At 35.6% G+C, this 20,937-nt stretch overlaps 1 protein-coding gene across 1 annotated transcript in view; it reads left to right on the top strand.

Moving 5' to 3' along the window:
• ADNP (activity dependent neuroprotector homeobox) overlaps positions 1–5,084 on the top strand; it is a 30,668-nt gene extending 25,584 nt beyond the window's left edge. Inside the window, exon 4 of the mRNA XM_074288593.1 lies at positions 547–5,084. Within this exon, the coding sequence (XP_074144694.1) occupies positions 547–3,681 (3,135 nt within the window). The 3' untranslated portion in view covers positions 3,682–5,084. The remainder of the gene's footprint in view (positions 1–546) is intronic.
• Positions 5,085–20,937: the final 15,853 nt, after the last annotated feature.

Here is a 20,937-nt window from a genome sequence, read left to right as displayed (position 1 = left end):
AGATAATTTCACTCTTACTTTTTTCTTGTCACAACTCCTTCTAAAGTTTAACATTTTGTTCTCCCATTAATTTGCTTCTGGTTTGATTAAATTCAACAAAGTTCAGAAATGTGATTCTGTTCCCATCCAAACTTACTGGAAGATTTATAGCAATAAAAAATTGATTGACTTTTAATTATACTGATATAATGCCATGAAACACTAAATGAAGACTAATTTCATATTTTGTCTTTAAACTTACAAATTTTGATTTAGGGAAGTTGCACTGAAAAAGCATGAATATAAATAACTCTGAATATCTAAAAATGCTATTTGGTGAAATAAGCAGAACCAGAAAAACAACATGAGCTCCTGTTGCTTAAGGATACTTTTAAAAGTGCATAGCATTGCACCTCCAGCTTAAAAGCATTTTCTGTGGCTTTATTGAAGTGATGGAGAAATAGGCTAGAAAACCCTTAGATTATGTTTTTCTACATCCTTTTTGTTTCATAAATGTCATTTGGTCAAACATTCCCATATCCTAATCTTTTGTTTTCTTTCTTTAAGGACTATCGGACAAAACCCTTTTGCTGTAGTGCTTGTCCATTTTCCTCAAAATTCTTTTCGGCCTACAAAAGTCACTTCCGGAATGTTCATAGTGAAGACTTTGAAAATAGGATTCTCCTTAATTGTCCCTACTGTACTTTCAATGCGGACAAAAAGACTTTGGAAACGCACATTAAAATATTTCATGCTCCAAATGCCAGTGCACCAAGTGGCAGCATCAGCACTTTTAAAGATAAAAACAAGCATGATAGCCTTAAACCTAAGCAGGCTGACAGTGTAGAACAAGCTGTTTATTACTGTAAGAAGTGCACTTACCGAGACCCTCTGTATGAAGTAGTTAGAAAGCACATTTACAGGGAACATTTTCAGCATGTTGCAGCACCTTACATAGCAAAGGCAGGTGAAAAATCTCTTAATGGTGCAGTTCCATTAAGTTCAAATACCCGAGAGGAGGGAAGTATTCACTGCAAGAGATGCCTTTTTATGCCGAAATCCTATGAAGCTTTAGTACAACATGTTATTGAAGATCATGAACGTATAGGCTATCAGGTGACAGCAATGATAGGGCATACCAATGTAGTGGTTCCAAGATCTAAACCATTGATGCTAATTGCTCCAAAACCACAGGAGAAAAAGCCTATGGGACTCCCACAAAGAGTTGGTTCCCTTGCCTCTGGAAATGTCCGGTCTCTTCCATCACAGCAGATAGTGAATCGACTCACTATACCAAAGCCTAATTTAAATTCTACTGGAGTTAATATGATGTCTAATGTCCATCTCCAACAAAATAATTATGGAGTCAAATCAGTAGCTCAGAGTTATGGTGTTGGTCAGTCAGTGAGATTAGGTTTAAGTGGTAATGCACCCGTTTCCATTCCTCAGCAGTCACAGTCAATGAAACAATTACTGCCGAGTGGGAATGGGAGATCTTACAGTCTTGGCTCAGAGCAGAGGTCGCAGGCACCAGCAAGATACTCACTTCAGTCTACCAATTCATCTTCTCTTTCATCAAGCCAGTTGAAATCATCCTCTCTCTCTCAGTCACAGGCAGCCTCTAGAGTATTAGGTCAGTCCAGTTCAAAACCTGCTGCTGCTGCTGCTGCTACAGGCCCTTCTGCAGCAACCAATACTTCATCAACACAAAAATGGAAAATTTGTACAATATGTAATGAGCTATTCCCTGAAAATGTCTACAGTGTTCACTTTGAAAAGGAACATAAGGCAGAGAAGGTGCCTGCAGTTGCTAACTACATAATGAAAATACACAATTTCACTAGTAAGTGTCTATATTGTAATCGCTATTTGCCCACTGATACTTTGCTTAACCACATGTTAATCCATGGTCTCTCTTGTCCATATTGCCGTTCAACTTTTAATGATGTTGAAAAGATGGCTGCTCATATGCGAATGGTTCATGTTGATGAAGAAATGGGACCCAAAACTGATTCCACTTTAAGCTTTGATTTGACATTGCAACAGGGTAGTCACACTAACATACATCTACTTGTAACCACGTACAACTTGAGAGATGCCCCGGCTGAATCTGTAGCTTATCATGCCCAGAATAATCCCCCAGTACCCCCAAAGCCACAGCCAAAAATTCAGGAAAAGGCAGATATCCCTATAAAAAGTTCACCTCAAGCTGCAGTACCCTATAAAAAAGATGTAGGTAAAACACTTTGTCCTCTATGCTTTTCAATCCTGAAAGGACCCATCTCTGATGCACTTGCACATCATTTACGGGAGAGGCATCAGGTTATTCAGACGGTTCATCCAGTTGAGAAAAAGCTTACCTACAAATGCATCCATTGCCTTGGTGTATACACTAGTAATATGACAGCCTCAACAATCACACTGCATCTGGTTCACTGCAGAGGTGTTGGAAAAACCCAAAATGGCCAAGATAAAACAAATGCTCCCTCCCGGCTCAATCAGTCTCCAGGGCTGGCACCCGTGAAACGTACTTATGAGAACATAGAATTTAATTTGCTGAAAAAGAGGAAGTTAGATGATGAGGTAGATACACCCTCCATCTTTGAAGAGAAACCTGAAGAGCCTGTTGTCTTAGCTTTAGACCCCAAAGGTCATGAAGATGATTCTTATGAAGCAAGAAAAACGTTTCTAACAAAGTATTTCAACAAACAGCCCTATCCCACTAGAAGAGAAATTGAAAAATTGGCTGCCAGTTTATGGTTATGGAAGAGTGACATTGCTTCTCATTTCAGTAATAAAAGGAAGAAATGTGTCAGAGATTGTGAAAAGTATAAACCTGGTGTGTTACTAGGTTTTAACATGAAAGAACTAAACAAAGTTAAACATGAAATGGATTTTGATGCTGAGTGGCTATTTGAAAATCATGATGAAAAGAATTCTAGAGTCAATGCTAGTAAAACTGTTGACAAAAAATTAAACCTTGGGAAGGAAGATGACAGTTCATCTGATGGTTTTGAAAATTTAGAAGAAGAATCCAATGGAAGTGGTAGTCCTTTCGGTGCAACTTTTGATGTTGAACATAAAATTCCTAATGATAACATGGTGGATAACCCAGAAGAAAACATTACCAAAATAACTACTGGGGACACTTTAGAATCTGAAGATAAAATAGACCAAAAAGATGAAGAAGATTCAAAATATGGAGATAGTCATTCTACTGAGGAACCAACAAAACTAATACACGATGCTTCTGATAGTGATGTTGATCAAGATGATCCTGTTGAATGGAAAGATGGTGCTTCTCCATGTGAAAGTGGGCCTGGTTCTCAACAGGTATCTGACTTTGAAGACAATACATGTGAAATGAAACCTGGAGCATGGACTGATGAATCATCCCAGAGTGAAGATGCTGGGAGCAGTAAACCAGTGGCTGAAACAAAAGGTGCATCAGAAAGTGATGAAGAGCAGGTGAAATGGAAGAATAGTTCCTATGGAAAAGTAGAAGAATTTTGGTCTAAGGACCAGTCACAGTGGAAAAATGCATCTGAAAATGAGGAAAGTTTGTCCAACCCACAGATGGAATGGCAAAATAGCACAATTGACAGTGAGGATGGAGAGCAGTTTGATAATATGACTGATGGTGTTGCAGAACCAATACATAGCAACATAACTGGTGTAGAGCTGAGTAGCCAACAAGCATAAACTGCCCTATTTCCTAAGCATTGGTGGTAGGCTGTATTCTGTAACTGTTGGATCTTTGCATTTCAGTATGACTGCTAAGCTTAATTCAACTGGTACTGCCTTTTGAGTGCTAGGTCAACTGATTTCAGTGGTTAGTATGTGGCCACTCCTATTCCAGTGGTTATTTCTGAGTATGCTGTTGGCTAATCTTGCTTTAGAATCTGCTGTGGCAAGCACAGTAACTTAATGTGAAAAACCAATACGCTGGTGGCTCCGGAATGCACATGAGGAAAAGCAGAGACTTATTTTATCTGCATTCTCAACATTTATTTCACTCTGTATATGTTCAGTTGTATGTCCTTTTAAACCATTACCTTTATTCACATGGTAGTATAATAGGTCCAACATATGAGCTACCAGTTCAATGTGTATAGTAGACTCTGGGGAAAATTGATTTTTTTTTTCATTTATTCATTCTGAATAGTTAAAATATGTATATTTGTACAGTCTTTTAGACCTATTCAAGTGACGCTTATGATATTGTTATTGTGTACCCATCATAGATTTGTTTCTCTTTTTTAGTGTTGCCCTGCTGTGTAATAAACGCTGTATCTAGTTTATCTAGCAAAAGCTTGAACCTGCTATAGTATGAACTTTTGACAGACTTAGTTTTTGCACATAATCTTGTACAATCTCAAACCAGAGGCCAGCAATATTAAAAAAAAAAAATTATATCTGGACTCTATTGTATTATAGAATTTTCTTGTTCTGAATATCCTCAAAATTACAGCCAACAAACTGGTATTTCAGATCCATTTTCTGAAATCTTTTAAGCTAAAATCACATGCAAGAAACAAGTTTGCAGCTAATTTTGACACCTTTTAGAACTGTATAAAAGTGTATTGTGTTGAGGCAGCAAACAAACTTGAGTGCTGCATTTTGGATATTTAGTTTTATCTTTAGTTACACACCAACATGGTGTATTCATTTATACCATCTAATATATGACACACTGTTGTAGTATGTATAATTTTGTGATCTTTATTTCCCTTTGTATTCATTTTAAGCATCTAAATAAATTGCTGTATTGTGCTTAATGTAAACATTGGCTTTATTACAAATAACAATGCTTTGTACACTTGTACTTTGTGACATTGGAGGCCACAGAACCACAAGCATATGTAACTACCAGCGCCTTGTAGAAAACCAAGGCCTGCCATTTGTGAAAGATGATATTGCTGATCTTGCAGATTTACAGATTTCTGTTACAAATACTTATATTACTCTTTTATTACTATGATGGAAATCCTTGGGTTTTTAAGTTTATCTTTTGTCAAGCAGCAAGACTGCCTTTGTGTAAATGTCCCTAATAAAAAAAGGGTATGTGCACAAGTTGGGAATAACTCAACTTGTAGACAGAATTAGTTCAGTGGTGTTCTGTCTTCCCTTAAATGTATGTTTTTTTTTTTCATTACAAGATAGGAGTAATGTTAGTAAGTGAATTAAATAACTTTGGGATCACTGGAATTACAATTTTGGGTTGAAGCAGCAATAGTGGGAAGACATGCTGGGTTACAATTTCAGCCCCATAACTGACTTGTGATCTGAAATCAAGTTACTTCACCTTAAAGAAGAACCTACAGGTTGTTTCTAAGGGGAATATTCTACAAGTTTATCATAGTTTTTATTTGGTCAACATCCTCCCCCAAAAAATGCATTTCAATCTATAAGTAGATATTTTATCCATTAAAGTTTAGGGAGAGAAACAGTATTTAAAGGATCCAGAATTGCAGTTTGTCTATTTCCTTCACCAATGCGTATCATAACCTCTCTGTAATTTAGTCATCAGCAATTGCTATAACCAAAAATTGTTGCCCATTTGGTGATAAGCTTCTTTTAACTTTAACTCAGCTGGTTCTTTAGCCTACTTCATCACTTGATCTGCATAGGAAACAGTTCTAGTTCAGTAGGGCCTGTCAAAACTTATCTATCGCTGGCAGAGGCTTCAAGAAAGCAATGTGGAGGCATCAGAGTAGGAAAGGTTGAGGAGAAAATATTTTGCACCAAAAAAGTGGATTGTTCTTCAAATAAGTCTAGGTTCTAAATATATCCACTCCTCCTCGGCCTCCTTTTTCCTCCCAAAAAAGTCGCTGCTCATAAGGAACTTTCTCTTGGAGTACACAAGTTAATTTGAGCAGTAGAGCATGAATCATAAGGAAAGATCAGGGAAGGCTTCTCCGAGGAGGTAGCTCCTGAGCTGAGTTGAAAATAAAAATTCTGAGAGGTGAAATGAAGAAGCAGCTGCTTCTGGGTATGAGTTTTTTCAAGTTATGCAGGCTGTAGGTGGAATATGGAGTTCAGGTAATTATAATTAATAATCCATTTTGGCTAGAGAGAAATGAAGTAACATGAAACGAGGCTAGAAATATGGCAGATTTTTGGAGTTCCAAAAATTGGCCTGTGTGCATTGATAGTAAAATATACTTTTTTTGTGCTAGCCAGCATTCCCAACTTTAATAAGCTAAGATTTATGTGGTATATTATACTTATTATATAGTGTCTGGCTTTGTTTTTTAAATAAAAGGCATGGTATTCTGCTTAGTTTTATAAATGGAGGAAATCTTTATAATTAATTAAACAGCTTCTACTTTAAGCCTTTAAAAATATGTATATAGCAAAAATAATTCCTTATTACCTGTTTCATTCAACTTTTATTGCTGATCTTAATATCAGTTTCTTGAGATAATTTCTGGTTTAAAAGTGGCTGAGATTTAGCTTTTCTGTAGAACAATCATGGTTTTTACCCAAATTTTGACTTAACCAACTTTTTCATTTCTCCATTATTGGTGACTAGTGGTGTTTGGGGAAGTTCTGGGTAAAGGAGTTTAGAAAGGAAGTTGTGTTTCTATCTTCATTAGGCCATGTAATAAAGTGTGAAATAATTAAATTGTGACATATAGACTGCTGCTCAGTGTGAAAGGGGTTCTTTGAGGTCATTTTAAAGACTTCTAAACTGCTTGGATATCTTATTTGATATATGAAAATCTCTTTGTTGACTTGTCAGCCCATATCACTCTATTCCTGCCACTTTCCTGCCACTCACTTTCTCCATCTGCAGGTCAAAAATCACAAAATCTTGGCCACTGCTAACAGATTTTGGAATTGAAAATTCTTAGCATTTGTGAAACAAAGGGAAAGGCAATAGGTTTGTATTGAATGCCACTTCTTTTTCATTAAATGTGTAACTTTGGGCACCTCTCTTCAACTGAAAAATAAAGGGGTTGGACAGTCCTTTATATAGAGAGACAAAATGTGGTGCAGAGTACAAGATTGACAGCTGAAATGAGGTGGGTGGAGGTCCTAGTTCTGCCTTTAACTAGCTATTTAACGTGTGGAAGATCACTTCACTTCTGTGTTTGGTGTTTCTTTTCTCTAAGTGGAAAACACTGGGCTCTCCTTATTCCAGGTCTAAAATTCTTTGATTTGCTTGACCTTTGTAATTCTTTACATTCCATGGCCTCTACCATCATATTTTTTTCCCCTAATTACATTAAGCTAAAATAGATTTAGCTTTCTGAATAAAAAGCTTCTTTGATATAAAGATTGGGGAGGGGAAGAGAAAAAACCCTTAAGGAAAGAGTTTTGCAGTAACTGCAATACATCCTTTTGTTAATAGAAATATAATAAGTGAAGCAAAATAATTATCCCAAGCCTGTACTATCCCCTTTAGATTGGATCAACATCTTTCAGTAACAAACATCAAACTGATAGCTTGCTCCTAGAAATAAGTTTTTTCCCCTACATTATTTAGTAGCATTTACACTTAAAGGAATATAAACACTATACTTGCTGTCACTGAGTCTGTAACAGAATGTGACAGCTGTGTATGTTGAAAAGCCATCTGGGAGGCTAAGAACTGAAAGCAAATCCTGTCTCTGAGATTTTGTTGTAAAGAGAAAAGGAAGGATGAGACAGCTGCATGACTGACTGTTACCTCTTTTCAGCCTGTCCTTAAAGCTGGCTTTGGGAAAAAAGAACTAGACATCTAAAAACCCTTAGCTCCGTGGAGGAGGAGCAATTGGCAAACCCTAGAGCCAAGCTCGTCTACCCTTAACACTGAGCCATGAGGATCTTTCTGACTCCCTGTTCAAGACCTAAGTGACACCATGATGGAGTAGAGCGTGGATTAAAATTGTGCAGCTCTTAGAAGATTTGAAGTAATTGAGATATGGTAGCTATCTTCAAGTATTAGGAAGTCTCTCATGAGGAGGGAAGAAGGGATTAGACTTAACCAACTTGGCCCCAGAAAGCAAAAATAGAAACAACTTCAGAGAAGCAGATATAGTGAAAGGAAATAGTTATCCCTTCTACATCATGAGTTTCTCCATCACAGTTCCAATACGTCATGATTAGCAAAAGAAATGTTAATTTTGGGGAATTTTGCAAAGCTGCAGACTGTAAACAAAAGACCAGGAAAAAAGTTAGAAACTCGGAAATGCATAAAATATATGTACAAAATTGTATAATATCCACCCACATTTTAAGAGGTACTGAAAACATTCCATCAAAGAAAAAAAAAAAAAATTTAGACTTCTCTAATACAAAAGGAGGGCCAAAAAATTTACATGGATTTTCACATCACAAGGGAACTGCCTCCAGCCCCAGTGATGTTGAAGGAATAACTGTACTTTGTAGCTATTAAGGCTATATAAGTGTAGTGAATTCCTCCTCACTAAAGGTCTTCCACTAGAGAAATGCCAGGGGGATTGTAACAGATCAGTTACAGATTCCTTCCAATGCAGATTCTGTAAACTTTATATAAAGTTCTTTCCCCCTTCTGTTCTCATTTTTCCTCATCTTTAAAATGCAGGAATTGAACTAGAAGGTTTTAAATTTTTAAATCTACAGGCCAACAAATGTATGTGCTCTGATTTACCAATTTATTCATCACTTGTGAAAATTAGTGCCAAAAATACAAAGATGAAACAATGCTGTGCCTCAGGAATCTTAGAATGGAAGATATAAGATGCACAAGTATGTGTTAAGGTATAATCTGTGTGTGTGTGTGTGTGTGTGTGTGTGTGTGTGTGAAAGCTCTCTGGATTTCGGATTGAAAATTGAGAGATAGAAGAATTGACAGCTTAGATCTTGAAGGATTTTAGAAGAGATGGAGTGAGTACACTATCAGTATGAAGGAATGACAGTATAGTATGTATATGTGTTCGGACTAGTGTCAAATCACTGCAGAGTTTGGAGTCAGATGTGGGTGACTTCTAATGTCAGGCAAAGAAGTCCAGAGTCTTATTGACAGAGGAGAATTGGAGGAAAATTTTTTTAATAGGGAGGGTATACTTATGAAATTAAAGCACTTGCTCAATTTTTAAAATTTATTCAGATACTTCACATTCAAAAACAAGCAGATTTATTCATGTCTATACAGAGATGTAATCTGAACAGTCTTATTCGTTATAGAATACAACTTATATCTAAGTTAATATCTCAGCGTAGCTTATTCTGATATATATATATATATATATATATCACACACACACACATATGGCTATGTTTTCAAGCTGATCATTTTTCCTAAATGAAAAGTAATTCTGCTACGTCGATATTAAGTATCTACTATTCCAGTGCTAAGTGTGTGCTGGACTTGGCACTTGAGACATAAGTACAAATGGTGAAACAATCTCTACTTGTAGGAGTCTTGGGAAGATTTTTCTTCACCATACAATAGCTAGAAAGAACCTTAGGGGCCATCTACTCCAACCATGAATTTTGGAGTTGAAAAAACTGAAGTCCACAAAGGTGTGTCTCTAGAGTTCCTTCCTGTGTACTACATTGTTGTTTTTCAGGGTCTTATCCAACTTTGAAATCCTATATTTATGAACCTTTGACTTTTTTTAACTTCCTTTGCAGATGAAATTCTGCAGCCTCTTTTCCTAACAATGAACACATTTATGGGGAGAGTTTAATAAGAAAGTCATCCTAAGGGACAACTCTCAGCAATCAATCTTGCCTTATTTTAATTTCTGGATAGTTTTTCTGCCAAAAGAATTCTTCCTAGTCCTCTCCCATCATCTCACCTCTGATTGAGCAGCATCTCCAGGCAACCAAAACAAATAGAGCTTGTAATCCTAAATTTTAAAAAATACAATATGACAGAACACTTATTTATTCCCTACTGTGTACAGAGCACTGTACTAAATATTGGGGAGATAAAAAGCTTAAATAAGACAATCACTTCTCCGGAGGAACTTTCATATTTTTAATGTTAATAAACAGAGCTGTGATATGCAATATTGCATGATAAATGTAATAAGATGCAGAATAAAATGTTAGATGAAACTTGAGGGAGAAGTTTCAAGGAAATCTTTGGCAAGGTGATGGCTTTTGATTTGGCTTATGAAAGTGGGGAACAGTCAAGGTCAATAAATATACTAGAAGTTTTGATATATATAAAATTAAAAGTTAAAAAGTATGTAAGATTAAATACTTTTTGAGTCAGGAAATTGTCCTTCCATGGACATCCTAGGATACTTACAGTAAGGTCAGATGAATGTTTCATCTCAGAAACAGAACTAGGTCACTTGGTCAAGAGGAGTAAGATGATGATCATTTTCTATGAAAATTTTCTCTTATCCATAACCACACTGCAGGAGTTGACCTGAAGGAGAAATGAGGCTTTGTTACTGTGAGGAGGAACACTAGACTAGCTGACACAGCTCATTCACATTGCTCTACTTTACAGCCTGAAACAGGACTATCAGCTATTCTCTGATCTCATTCTGCCCTCTCCCACCTCCATGTGTTCACATAGGCTATCCTTGATATCTAGATTACATGTACTCACATCTTCACTTGCTGAACTCTTTCTCTTCTTTCATGGACCAACTGAGCTTCCTAACTTCCCTTCCCCCATCCCAAGCTGAAAGTGATCTCTTCCCTAGGACAGAATCTTCCCCCATGCCCTCAACGTTTCAGAGAACTATTTGAACCAGATTAAAATGTAATTAGGAAATATTTAACAAAATAGAAATGTGGTAGGATATAGATAATGTTAATATGTGATTTTCTGAATTAATATGTAGCAAGCAGGAATCATTTTGTAAGGTCTCATGCCTTTTACCCCCCATCCTGTTTGTATATGTGAATTCAACTTTATAGTCTGAGGGCATTTGGTTTCTCCTTTATCCTATTCTTACTTTGTATATCCAGTTGTGTTTTTTTTTTGATGTGTGTTAGAATGGTATGTGTAGTTTCAAAGAGACAAATTTAGGCTTTATATAAGGAAAAACAAGTAACAATGTCCAGAAGTGAAATGGAATACATTAGGAAATAATGAGTTCCCTTTCATTAGAAATCTTAAAACAAAATCTGAATAATAACTTATCAAGTGTATTGTTGAAGTTGTTATTTTTTTAGTTTGGGAGTTAGAGTAGATAATATCTGCAGCTTCCTAAAGTACTGAAATTTTTTATTCTGTTCTAGCATGAGAAGCCTTCAGCCCAGAAAAATTATCCCAGTTTTGAGGCACTGTTACTATAGCACCCACTCAAATCCATAGCTCACAAGCCCACAGTGATATGTTTATTTTTACCAGCTAGTCAGTTGACCCATTAATTGAAATAAAAGACATTTAGTCAAATAACACAGCAAATGAAACGTCAAGAAAACATTCTTCCAGTCTCATGTATAGAGAGGGTTACTGTACTACAAGTGGAGGATGGCATACACACACATTAACATGTAACTAGAGAAAGTACACAAAGCACACATGGGGCTAGCGAGCATATTTAGAGGGTATACATATATAAAGTGCATCTGTGCTCAGCATCTGATCTCTTCTGATTGCATTATCTCTACCAAATACTGTCTTTAATAGATGTTATCTCTGTGCCAGTTATAATCTCTTCTCTGTTGTATTGTCTCATCACGGCATTTCTGCTTGTTTTATGGATCAATGAGCTGCTCTCTGTTCTCTCTTACCATTGGTTGGGGGGAGAAGAGGGAGTGAAGAGAGAAAGAAAGCACGTGTGCATTTCTGCCCTTTTTATGGATATCTCACAACCATGAAACCTCATGGTTCCCTTTTATTTACCTCTTCCCAGAACAGAACTTCTCAGCCTATACTTTGGTTGTACTTTGCTTCAGAGAACAACTGCTAGAAATTGCAAAGGGACAGATTTAAGTTTAATGCAAGGTAAATTTTCCTAAGAATTAAAGCTGTCCAAAAACAGAACAGACTACCTTATAAGGTGATGGGTTCCCTGATAGTAGAAATATTAGCCACTTATTAGGCATATGCTAGAGCAGTGTTGTCAAGCCCAAATCCCATAAGTAAGAATCCTTGCAGACACGAAAGTCACATGTTAATAGCATTTACTTGTGTTCTATTGTGTATTTGTTTTGTTTCCTATTTCCCAACTACATTTTCATCTGAGCTGCACTCTGGAAAGGTATAGGCTGCACATGACAACCACATTATTTGGCACCTCTGTTTTGGAAGGAATCCTTATTCAAGTAGGGGTTATGCTAAATATGTGAGGTTCCTTCAAAGTGAGATTTTGCATTTATTCTTTCCAGCACTAAATTGTTGATCCTAAGGTTCTGTAATTCTATATTGAAAAAAAAAAATAGTGCATTCTGAATTTGAAGAAGTACCTTCAAATCTCAGCCACCAGCCACTACCTACGTGACATTTAAGAATAGTGTCACAATCTCAAATTATATTACAAAACTAATTATCAGAAATTATTTGTGTACTAATGAAAAATTATAAAAGTAGATCAGTAAAATAGACTAGATAAGCAAGATTCAGAAACAAAATTCAACCTATTTTTGGATAAACCCAAATGCATAAATTAATTGGAATGAAAATGCCCTTTTGATTGCCTGAACAACTAAAAACATATCAAGAGAGAATACATGCACAATGAACTCGAAATGAGTGTAGGTGACAACTGAATATTAAAGGTTCCACCATGTAGACCTATGAATTGGTACAGTTCTGGAAAGAAATTCGGAATTAGTGCAAAAAGTGAATAAGTATGCATACCTTTTAACCTGGAGACTCAAATGTTACAAATATACCCCACCAAAGGTTAACTGCAGATAAAAGACCCATATGGACCAAATATAGCAGCCTTTATTTTGTGTGTGATAGCAAAGACATAGAAACAAAATAGATTTCAATCAACTGGGGAATAGCAACATAAATTATTGTGTATGAATGTAATGGAAAATGACAAGGTTTTAGGAAACAACATGAGGAGAAGCATGAAAGTAATATGAACTAATGCAAAGTGATGTAAGCAAAACTAATAAAACTACATCATGACTATAACAATGCAAATGGAAACAACATCAACAGTAATAAGACATTCAAAACAATGCTGCATAATTATGTTTATTAAGTTTGACCCTCAAAAAGAGTTAAATGGCAACTCCCTTGCTCCCTAGCATAAGTGGATAAAAATCATTCTTTTTTGAAATGTTAGATAGTTTCATGGAACTTTTTTCTTTTTTTTTTTTTTTTATTCTTGTAAGGGGGTACTTTCCTGAAAGATGGTAGGGGGATATGATAAGAATTGTAGATGATGTTAAAAAAAATACTAATAAAAATTTATTGTTAAAAAATAGAGAAATCAAGCACCTTTCACAACATTGACAATAAAGCAATTTCTTAACAGAACAAAAGATGATGGTCATAAAATAAATAAATTTACCTGAAATTAAAAGCCTTTTGCATGAAAAAAAAAATGCAGCAAAGAAGGGAAGTAATGATGAAAAAAAAAATCTTTGCATCAAATATTCCTTGTAAGAAGGTTCTTAATATCCAAGATTTGTAGGGAATCAACACAAAGAAGAAAAAAGTCATTCCCCAATAAATAATGATATGAATAAACCATTCTCAAAATAAGTGGCAATAATCAAATGAAAAAGTGCTTCATATCAGTAATAAAATGCAAATCAAAACAACTTTGAGGTTCTTGTTAATAGCCAACAAAACAGCAAAGTTGACAAAAGATGGAAATAATCCATGTTGGAGGAGCTATGGAAAGACAAACACACTTAACACATTGTGGATGACGATATAGAGAGCAATTTGGAATTATGCTTTTTTCAAAAAGCAACTAAAATCCCTAAAGTCTGGAGGACCTGAGTTGAAACGTGACCTCAGACACTTAACACTTCCTAGCTGTGTGACTCTGGACAAGTCACTTAACCCCAATTGCCTCAGCAAAAACAAAAGCAACTGAAATGCCTCACCTTTATCCAGAATCCCACTGCTAGACATGCAAAGGGCTAGACTCGCTAGAGCATATTGGAGAGTCTATAGCAAAGAATTAGAAATAAAGTAGATTACTCTTGATTTGGGAATGGCTAAACAAACTGGTATATGGGCATAATAGAATACTGCTGTGCCATAAGAAACAATGAATATTAAAAACAGAAGCATAAGGAGACTATATAAACATACAGAATGGAGCAGAAGCAATAAGACAATATTCATGGTGATGATAACCATATTCTTCCATGTAAATATAAGAAATGAAAACACTTTGTAATTCTGAACAAGAACTGGAATATTGCATGTAAAGTCAATTTTGATTGATAATGTTGATTAGGTTTGGTAGGACACTTTTTAAAATGCCTTTCTTATTTGTTTAAAAGGGATAGCTCACTGGATAGAAGGTGAGGAAGAGAGAGATTCAGAATGAAGGTGACATTAAAACAATGCATGAATAAAAAAATATTCAAAAAGAATAATGTTAGTGCTGAAACCAAGAATGAGTTAAGACTGATAACAAATGCTAAAGACAACAAAATTGCATTTCATTTTATTTTTAGCTAAATTGGAAAAGGAAGGGATGAAAGAAAATGACTGCTGTTCAGATTAGATGTCATGATGATAATAAATGAAGAGAAGACAGAACTACTCAACTCTTACTTTCTTTCTGTTTTCTCTGCCAAGGAGTATGATCTTTGGACTGGAAAGAACAGAACAAAAAATGGTTAATAATGAGTTGACACCCAAGAAAGTAAGGAGAAGTTAGGAGAGAACTACAATGAATTCAAATAACCAAAGCTAAATAAGCTTCATCCCAGGGTACTGAAAGAATGGACAGATGTAAATGATCTTTGAAAGGTAATGGTAAATAGGTGACAAAGAATTGAAAAAGAGTAAAATTTTTTTTGAAAAGGAAAGGGCAATCTGAAAGCAATAAACTGATGAGCTTGACTGATTTCTGGGGGAAAACTTTAGAATATAGTATTAAAGAAATGGTCTGTATACACCTAGAAAGGGTATTAATCACTGCTGAAGGTTAGAATGATTTCATGTAGAAAAAGATCATAAGAAACTAGCCTTAATTTCTTTTTTTGAGACATTACCAGAATGGTAGATCAGGGCAATGTTATAATCATAGTTTGGTTACCTATCAACAAAACATTTACTCATTTCCATATGTACAAGAAGGAAATAAATGGGCTGGACACTATAAGATGTATGGACTAAACATAGTAGGAATAAAATAAAACTAACATTTAGTAAAAATCTGCCATGTATCAAACACTGTGCTAAGTACTTTACAGATACCACATATGATCCTCACAAAAATCCTAGGAGGTAGGTTTTATTATTAACTCCATTTTATAGTTGAGGAAACTGAGGCAGATAAAGTGACTTGCACAGGATCACACAACTACTATTGTACCATCCAGCTGCCTCTAGTAGTTAATTTCTTGGTTAGTATGGTTAAATGGATTTGGAACTAACTGAAGAAATGAACCCAAAGAATTTCTGTATAATGTCCATGGCCCACCTACAAAGCATCAATTCAGGTGATGAAAAAAGCCAAGGACGGGGAACTAGATTTCAAGGCACTGTGCTAAGATGAAATACAAATCCAAGCAGAAAGACTCTCCCTTCCCTCAAGGAGCTTGCATTCTATTGGGAGAAAACAATATATTAAAATGAGCTGCAAAGAGGAGTTCAAGGTGGGGGGAGGAATAGAATTAAAGTATTCCATAGGGGGTATGATAGAAATGATGCTGTGAAGATGCATTAGGCCTGGAAGGGAATAAAGGCAATGGCTGGCCTAGTCTCTACTTTAAAAAGCTGGAATAAGAGGAACTGGCTAATCAGAGGTAGAGGCTACAGGGGCAAAGGGTACCTCCAATGTGTAAAGTAGTCTGAGGTGGGGTAGGAAGTGAATTTTCAGGGCAAAGAGGTTTCTTATAGCATGATAGAGAAAGTTATATGGAGAATAAAAAAAAGAGACTGGGGAAATGCCTTGCTAAAAGAACTATTCTTCCTTTTAAATTATCTGAACAAGGGCTATGAGAAATGTATGTGTTTTAGTGGAAATATACATTTACACATAAACACACACACACTTTTTGTCTTGAAAGGAGCAGATACAATTTAAATGAGACTACTTGAAAAAGAACTAGCCATTGAAAAACAATTGGCAACTATTTGAACAAAGCTCCTTGCATTATATTCAATCTACTTCCAGAGCACAGACTACCTTGACAGAAGACCAGCAGAAGTATTCTAAATTCCTGACTCACCCCAACTGAGGGTATAGTTTTCTGAATGTATCTATGTTACTTACTTTTTTCATTTATCATATTCTGATTAAGTTTTATAAAATGTGCTTTTGTAAGTGATTCAAAAAAACAAATAACTACTGACACAATAAAGAAGGGTTTTCCTAGTAATTATGGAACTTGAGTCAATATTTAATTGAATAATATATACCTGCAAATTCTAGACCAATGAGATAAGGCACTCTCACTTATTAAGAGTGGAACTAAAGGAAAAGAGACAACTGGATCCATGAGAGTCAAAGAAAGTTTGACAGTTACCCCCAGAGAACTCTGGTGTTAGATGGTGTTCATGACAGATGAAATTTAAGTGTTTGCTTAACAACATCTGGTCTTTACCACTGAACAGAATCAGCTTCTCTGGCAAGATTTCATTGCCCCAGCCTCCCTCTTTTAAATTATCCTTGTCCTCTAATTTTTTTTTTCAATATGACCCAAACCAAAGCTTTGTGATCAGGGAACAGGAATTGTAAATGGGATGCAAATAAATTTAGAGATTGTCTTTAGCACCCTTAGAATCTGTCCTTGACCTGTTAACATGGTTATCAGTAACTTGGATAAAAAAATATATGGCATACTTATTGTTTTTCATGACTTATTATTCTGAACTTAACACCAATAAATATGAACATTTCCATATAGAAAGAACAATGTTCTTCATTCACATAGTGACTTCTAGTCCCTCAATTCTCTCCTAAGACATCATCCCAGTATTAGCCATATTCTCCATTTTGACCTCTTGGTAAAACAATTCAACCCAACATTGCCTTCTTCTCTTGAGTCCCTTATCATATTACTGATCTGTGCTCTGCCAAGCCTTAGCCTTGGGTAACTCCCACTATTCTCTGCCATTACTCCTACATGTATACTATTGGACAAAATTGGAGAAATCACACAACTGTACTAAGTCCACTACAAATTTGTGATATAACATCCTCATTGCTGCTAGGAAATGCTTTTACACCTCCCTAATTAACTCCTACTTACCACCCAAGCTCTTCTAAATCTTTTTATCCCTCTTCAAGCCTCTCATTACTCCCCTACCCCCCATCCTCTCAGTTGAAAACTCTGCCTCACATTTAACTAAAAAATAATTCAGGCTATTCATTAGTAACTCTCCCTTCTCTTTTCCTCTTTATTTCTTATTGCCTAAATGCCTGAATATACAAATTAATGCAATAGTGATTCCATTCCTGATTGTCCCTTCTTTCATCCCCCTTTCTCCTTTATTTTCAGTTTCTCATTGTCTTCTTTTTACTTCCCTACTGCCTATAAATATGCCCATCTTTAAAGCAAAATAAAAGTTAAATAAACTTTTAATCCATTGATCCTGCTAACTCTCCACAGAATAACTTCAAACTTCATCCATCATTCAACTGAAACTAATCCCTTCAAAGTTATCCTTGATCTTTAACTGCCAAAGCCAATGGCCTTTTATTAATCCATATCATTCTTGACCTCTATATCCTCTGACACTGTCACAATCACCCTCTTCTCCTTGATTCTTGCTTCAGTTTTTGGGGTCACTACTCCTGTTTCTCCTTCTACCTATATAACCACTTCAGTCTTTTTTACTGGATGGATTTTCATCCAGGATAATCTCTATCTTTGGGTGTCCCATTGGACTCTATTCTGAGCCCTCTTCTATTCCCCCTACATAGTGTTTCACTTGGTGATTTTGTCAGTGTCCATGGATTTAATTATCATCTCTATCCTAATGATTTTTAAATCCACTTATTCCCTAACATCTCTACTGACCCCCAGTCTTGCATCTCCAATTGCTACTTTACATCTGGATGTCCCATAGATATTTTAAAATCAATATGTATGACATTGAAAGAATTTCTCTTTCCCCCAAACCCTCTCCCTTCCAAACATCCCTGTTACTATTGAGGGTGTCACCATTCTCCCAAACTGGCAATTTAGGTGTCATCCTGAATTCCTTACTCTATAATCCCATTCCACTCCCATATCTAATCTTTTGCTAAAATCTAACATTTCTTCTATAATCTTCTTTCTCTTCTCCGCTACTGTTACAGCCCTAATATAGGTCCCCTCAAACAGACTGTTGCCTGCTGGTTGGTCTGTCTGCCACAAGTCTCTCCCCAGTCCAGTTCATCCTTTTATCCTCCACAATGATTTTTTTAAAGTAATTGGAGAGAATGGAAGGTGGAAATCTAGCAAAATCAATCACCCTTAAAATTCAGACTTCCATCTTTCTTTCCCTCTGGTTAGAGAGAAGGGAGGGTAAAAAGTAAAGAGCTCCTTCCAGACCCTGCATTTAAGGAGAATACCCAGAGCAGCCATTTATTTCTCAAGCAGCTATATTTGTTTGGACTTTCCCACTCACCCTTTTCAGTTTATTTTTATATATTGTCTTCCCTGTGCCACATTAAATTAAGAGTTCCTTGAGGGCAAGGACTAATTTTTTTTTGTAACCCCAATGCTTAGCACAGTGCCTGGCTATAGTCAGTAAATATAATAACTTGGTCCTCTTCTATCTTTCCAGTCATATCTTACACTACCTTTCCAGTGTTCTGAAACTTTACTCAGACTCCTACTCTCTACACATACCCCTACCACTCTACTCTTTGATTTAGTGGCACTGGCCTCCTTGCTGTATCTCAGAAAAAATACACCATCTCCCATCTTAACATTTTCACTGGCTCTGGTCCATATCTGGATTGCTTTCCCTCCTCATTTCTACTTCTGGCTTCCTTCATGTTTAAGGTAAAATCCTACCTTCTACAGAAAAGTTTTCCCAATCTCTCTTAATTCTAGTGCCTTCCTTCTCTTGATTATTTTTTATTTATCTTATATAGTTTGTTCATACATAATTGTTTGCATGTTGTCTCCTCCATTAGATGTGAGCTCCTTGAGTGCAGGAACTATTTTTTGCTTTTATTTGTATCCCTAGCACTTACCACATCTTGGTATATAATAAATAATAGATATCTGATATCTAGTATATAATATCTGGTATATAATAAGTCTTAATAAATGTTCATTGATTGTGTCCTTTTCCAAGTAAAAAGTTTATTTTTTTTCTTAATCAAATTGTCCCTTTCAATTCCCTCCCATTGAATACATTTTTTAAAAAGCCATCAGGATACAAATATACATAGTCCAGTGAAATCAATTCCCACATAACTCACTCATGTCTGAAAATGTATGTATGTCTCTTTCAGCATTTTAAGTTTTATCACCTTTTTGTCAGGACATAGTCAGATGAGTAAATGTTTTATCCTCATTCTTTTGGACTTATGGTTTATCATTGAGTTGATTTGAATATGAAGGCCCTTTAAAGGTTTTTTTCTTCTCTGCAATATTGTTATCATTTTTTTTTTTTCTTTTTCTGAGGCTGGGGTTAAGTGACTTGCCCAGGGTCACACAGCTAGGAAGTGTTAAGTATCTGAAAACAGATTTGAACTCAGGTCCTCCTGAATTCAGGGCTGGTGCTCTATCTACTGCGCCACCTAGCTGTCCCTTGTTATCATTTTATAAAATTATTTTAGTTCTGTTCACTTAACTCAGTTCATAAATAAGTTACTTGAGGTTGAGATTAAGGCTGGTGAAATATAAATTGCCCAGTGTAGGAAGAGACTAAGATGGCATTGAGATCTAGCCCCCGGGGAAAACACATTCAAGGGGGAAGGAGTCAAAAAGTCAGTAATAAGCAACTAAAAGAAAACAAAACTGAGATTGCCAAGTATTGCAAAAAAGAAAGAAAAAAGAAATCTTATTTAAAGACCCTAAGCATAAACAGATAAACCAACAAGAAAGATGCTGATAACAGAAGAAAATATAGCCACCAGAGCAGGTTAAAAAGAAGTCCACAGATATAAATAAAGTTTACCAGACAAAGGAAAATAAATCAGTATGTGATAAGGCAGCCTATCCTGTGACTTCCCAAGAGAGCATGTCACCACAGCAAAATATTCCTGAATGATTTAAAAGATACATGAATTTTGAAAGCAGAATTTGTGATTTGTATAGCAGAAATAATTGACAATAGTCAAGTTTCAAAATAGAAAATAACTGGCAAGACAAATACAAAGAAGTGAAGTTCAATCAGGAAGAAGAGAAACAAAAAATAGCAGTAAAAGAAAATACAATACAATCTATACACAACCAATATTTATCTCAAAGGCTGAAATGAGGCAACTTTAGAATTATAGGTGTTCCAGAAGAAAATGACAAATAAAAAAATTAATGCCACAATGCATGAAATAATACAAGAAAATTGCCCAGAACGTCTGAACCTGGTGTGGAGGGGAGAAAAAAAAGTACCAAACAAAAAACCTTCAGATCACTACCACCAGACACACAAAATCCTATACTAAAAATTCCAAATGGTTAAATTAAATAATTCCACTGAAAAACAACAAATTCTGAAAACAACTAAGAGGAAGAACTTCAAATACAAGGGAAAAAATTCAAATGACAGAAAGTTTTTGCATCTAACAATCTGCCAGAGAAAATTTTTTTAAAAATGTGTTTTGAAGAGCAAAGGAACTCAAGATGTAAACCTTAAAACATTCAGTAAAAAATAAAATATAAAATCATTCAAAATATTTTTAGAAAGATATCCTAACCTGAAGAAATTATTCACTTTCCAAATACCCAGATACAGCCATACAAGAAAAATAAACAAATACA

This window comes from Sminthopsis crassicaudata, chromosome 2, assembly GCF_048593235.1.
Source record: "Sminthopsis crassicaudata isolate SCR6 chromosome 2, ASM4859323v1, whole genome shotgun sequence".
In the NCBI taxonomy this organism is placed as follows: domain Eukaryota; kingdom Metazoa; phylum Chordata; class Mammalia; order Dasyuromorphia; family Dasyuridae; genus Sminthopsis; species Sminthopsis crassicaudata.
This window is presented reverse-complemented; position numbering and strand designations above follow the sequence as displayed.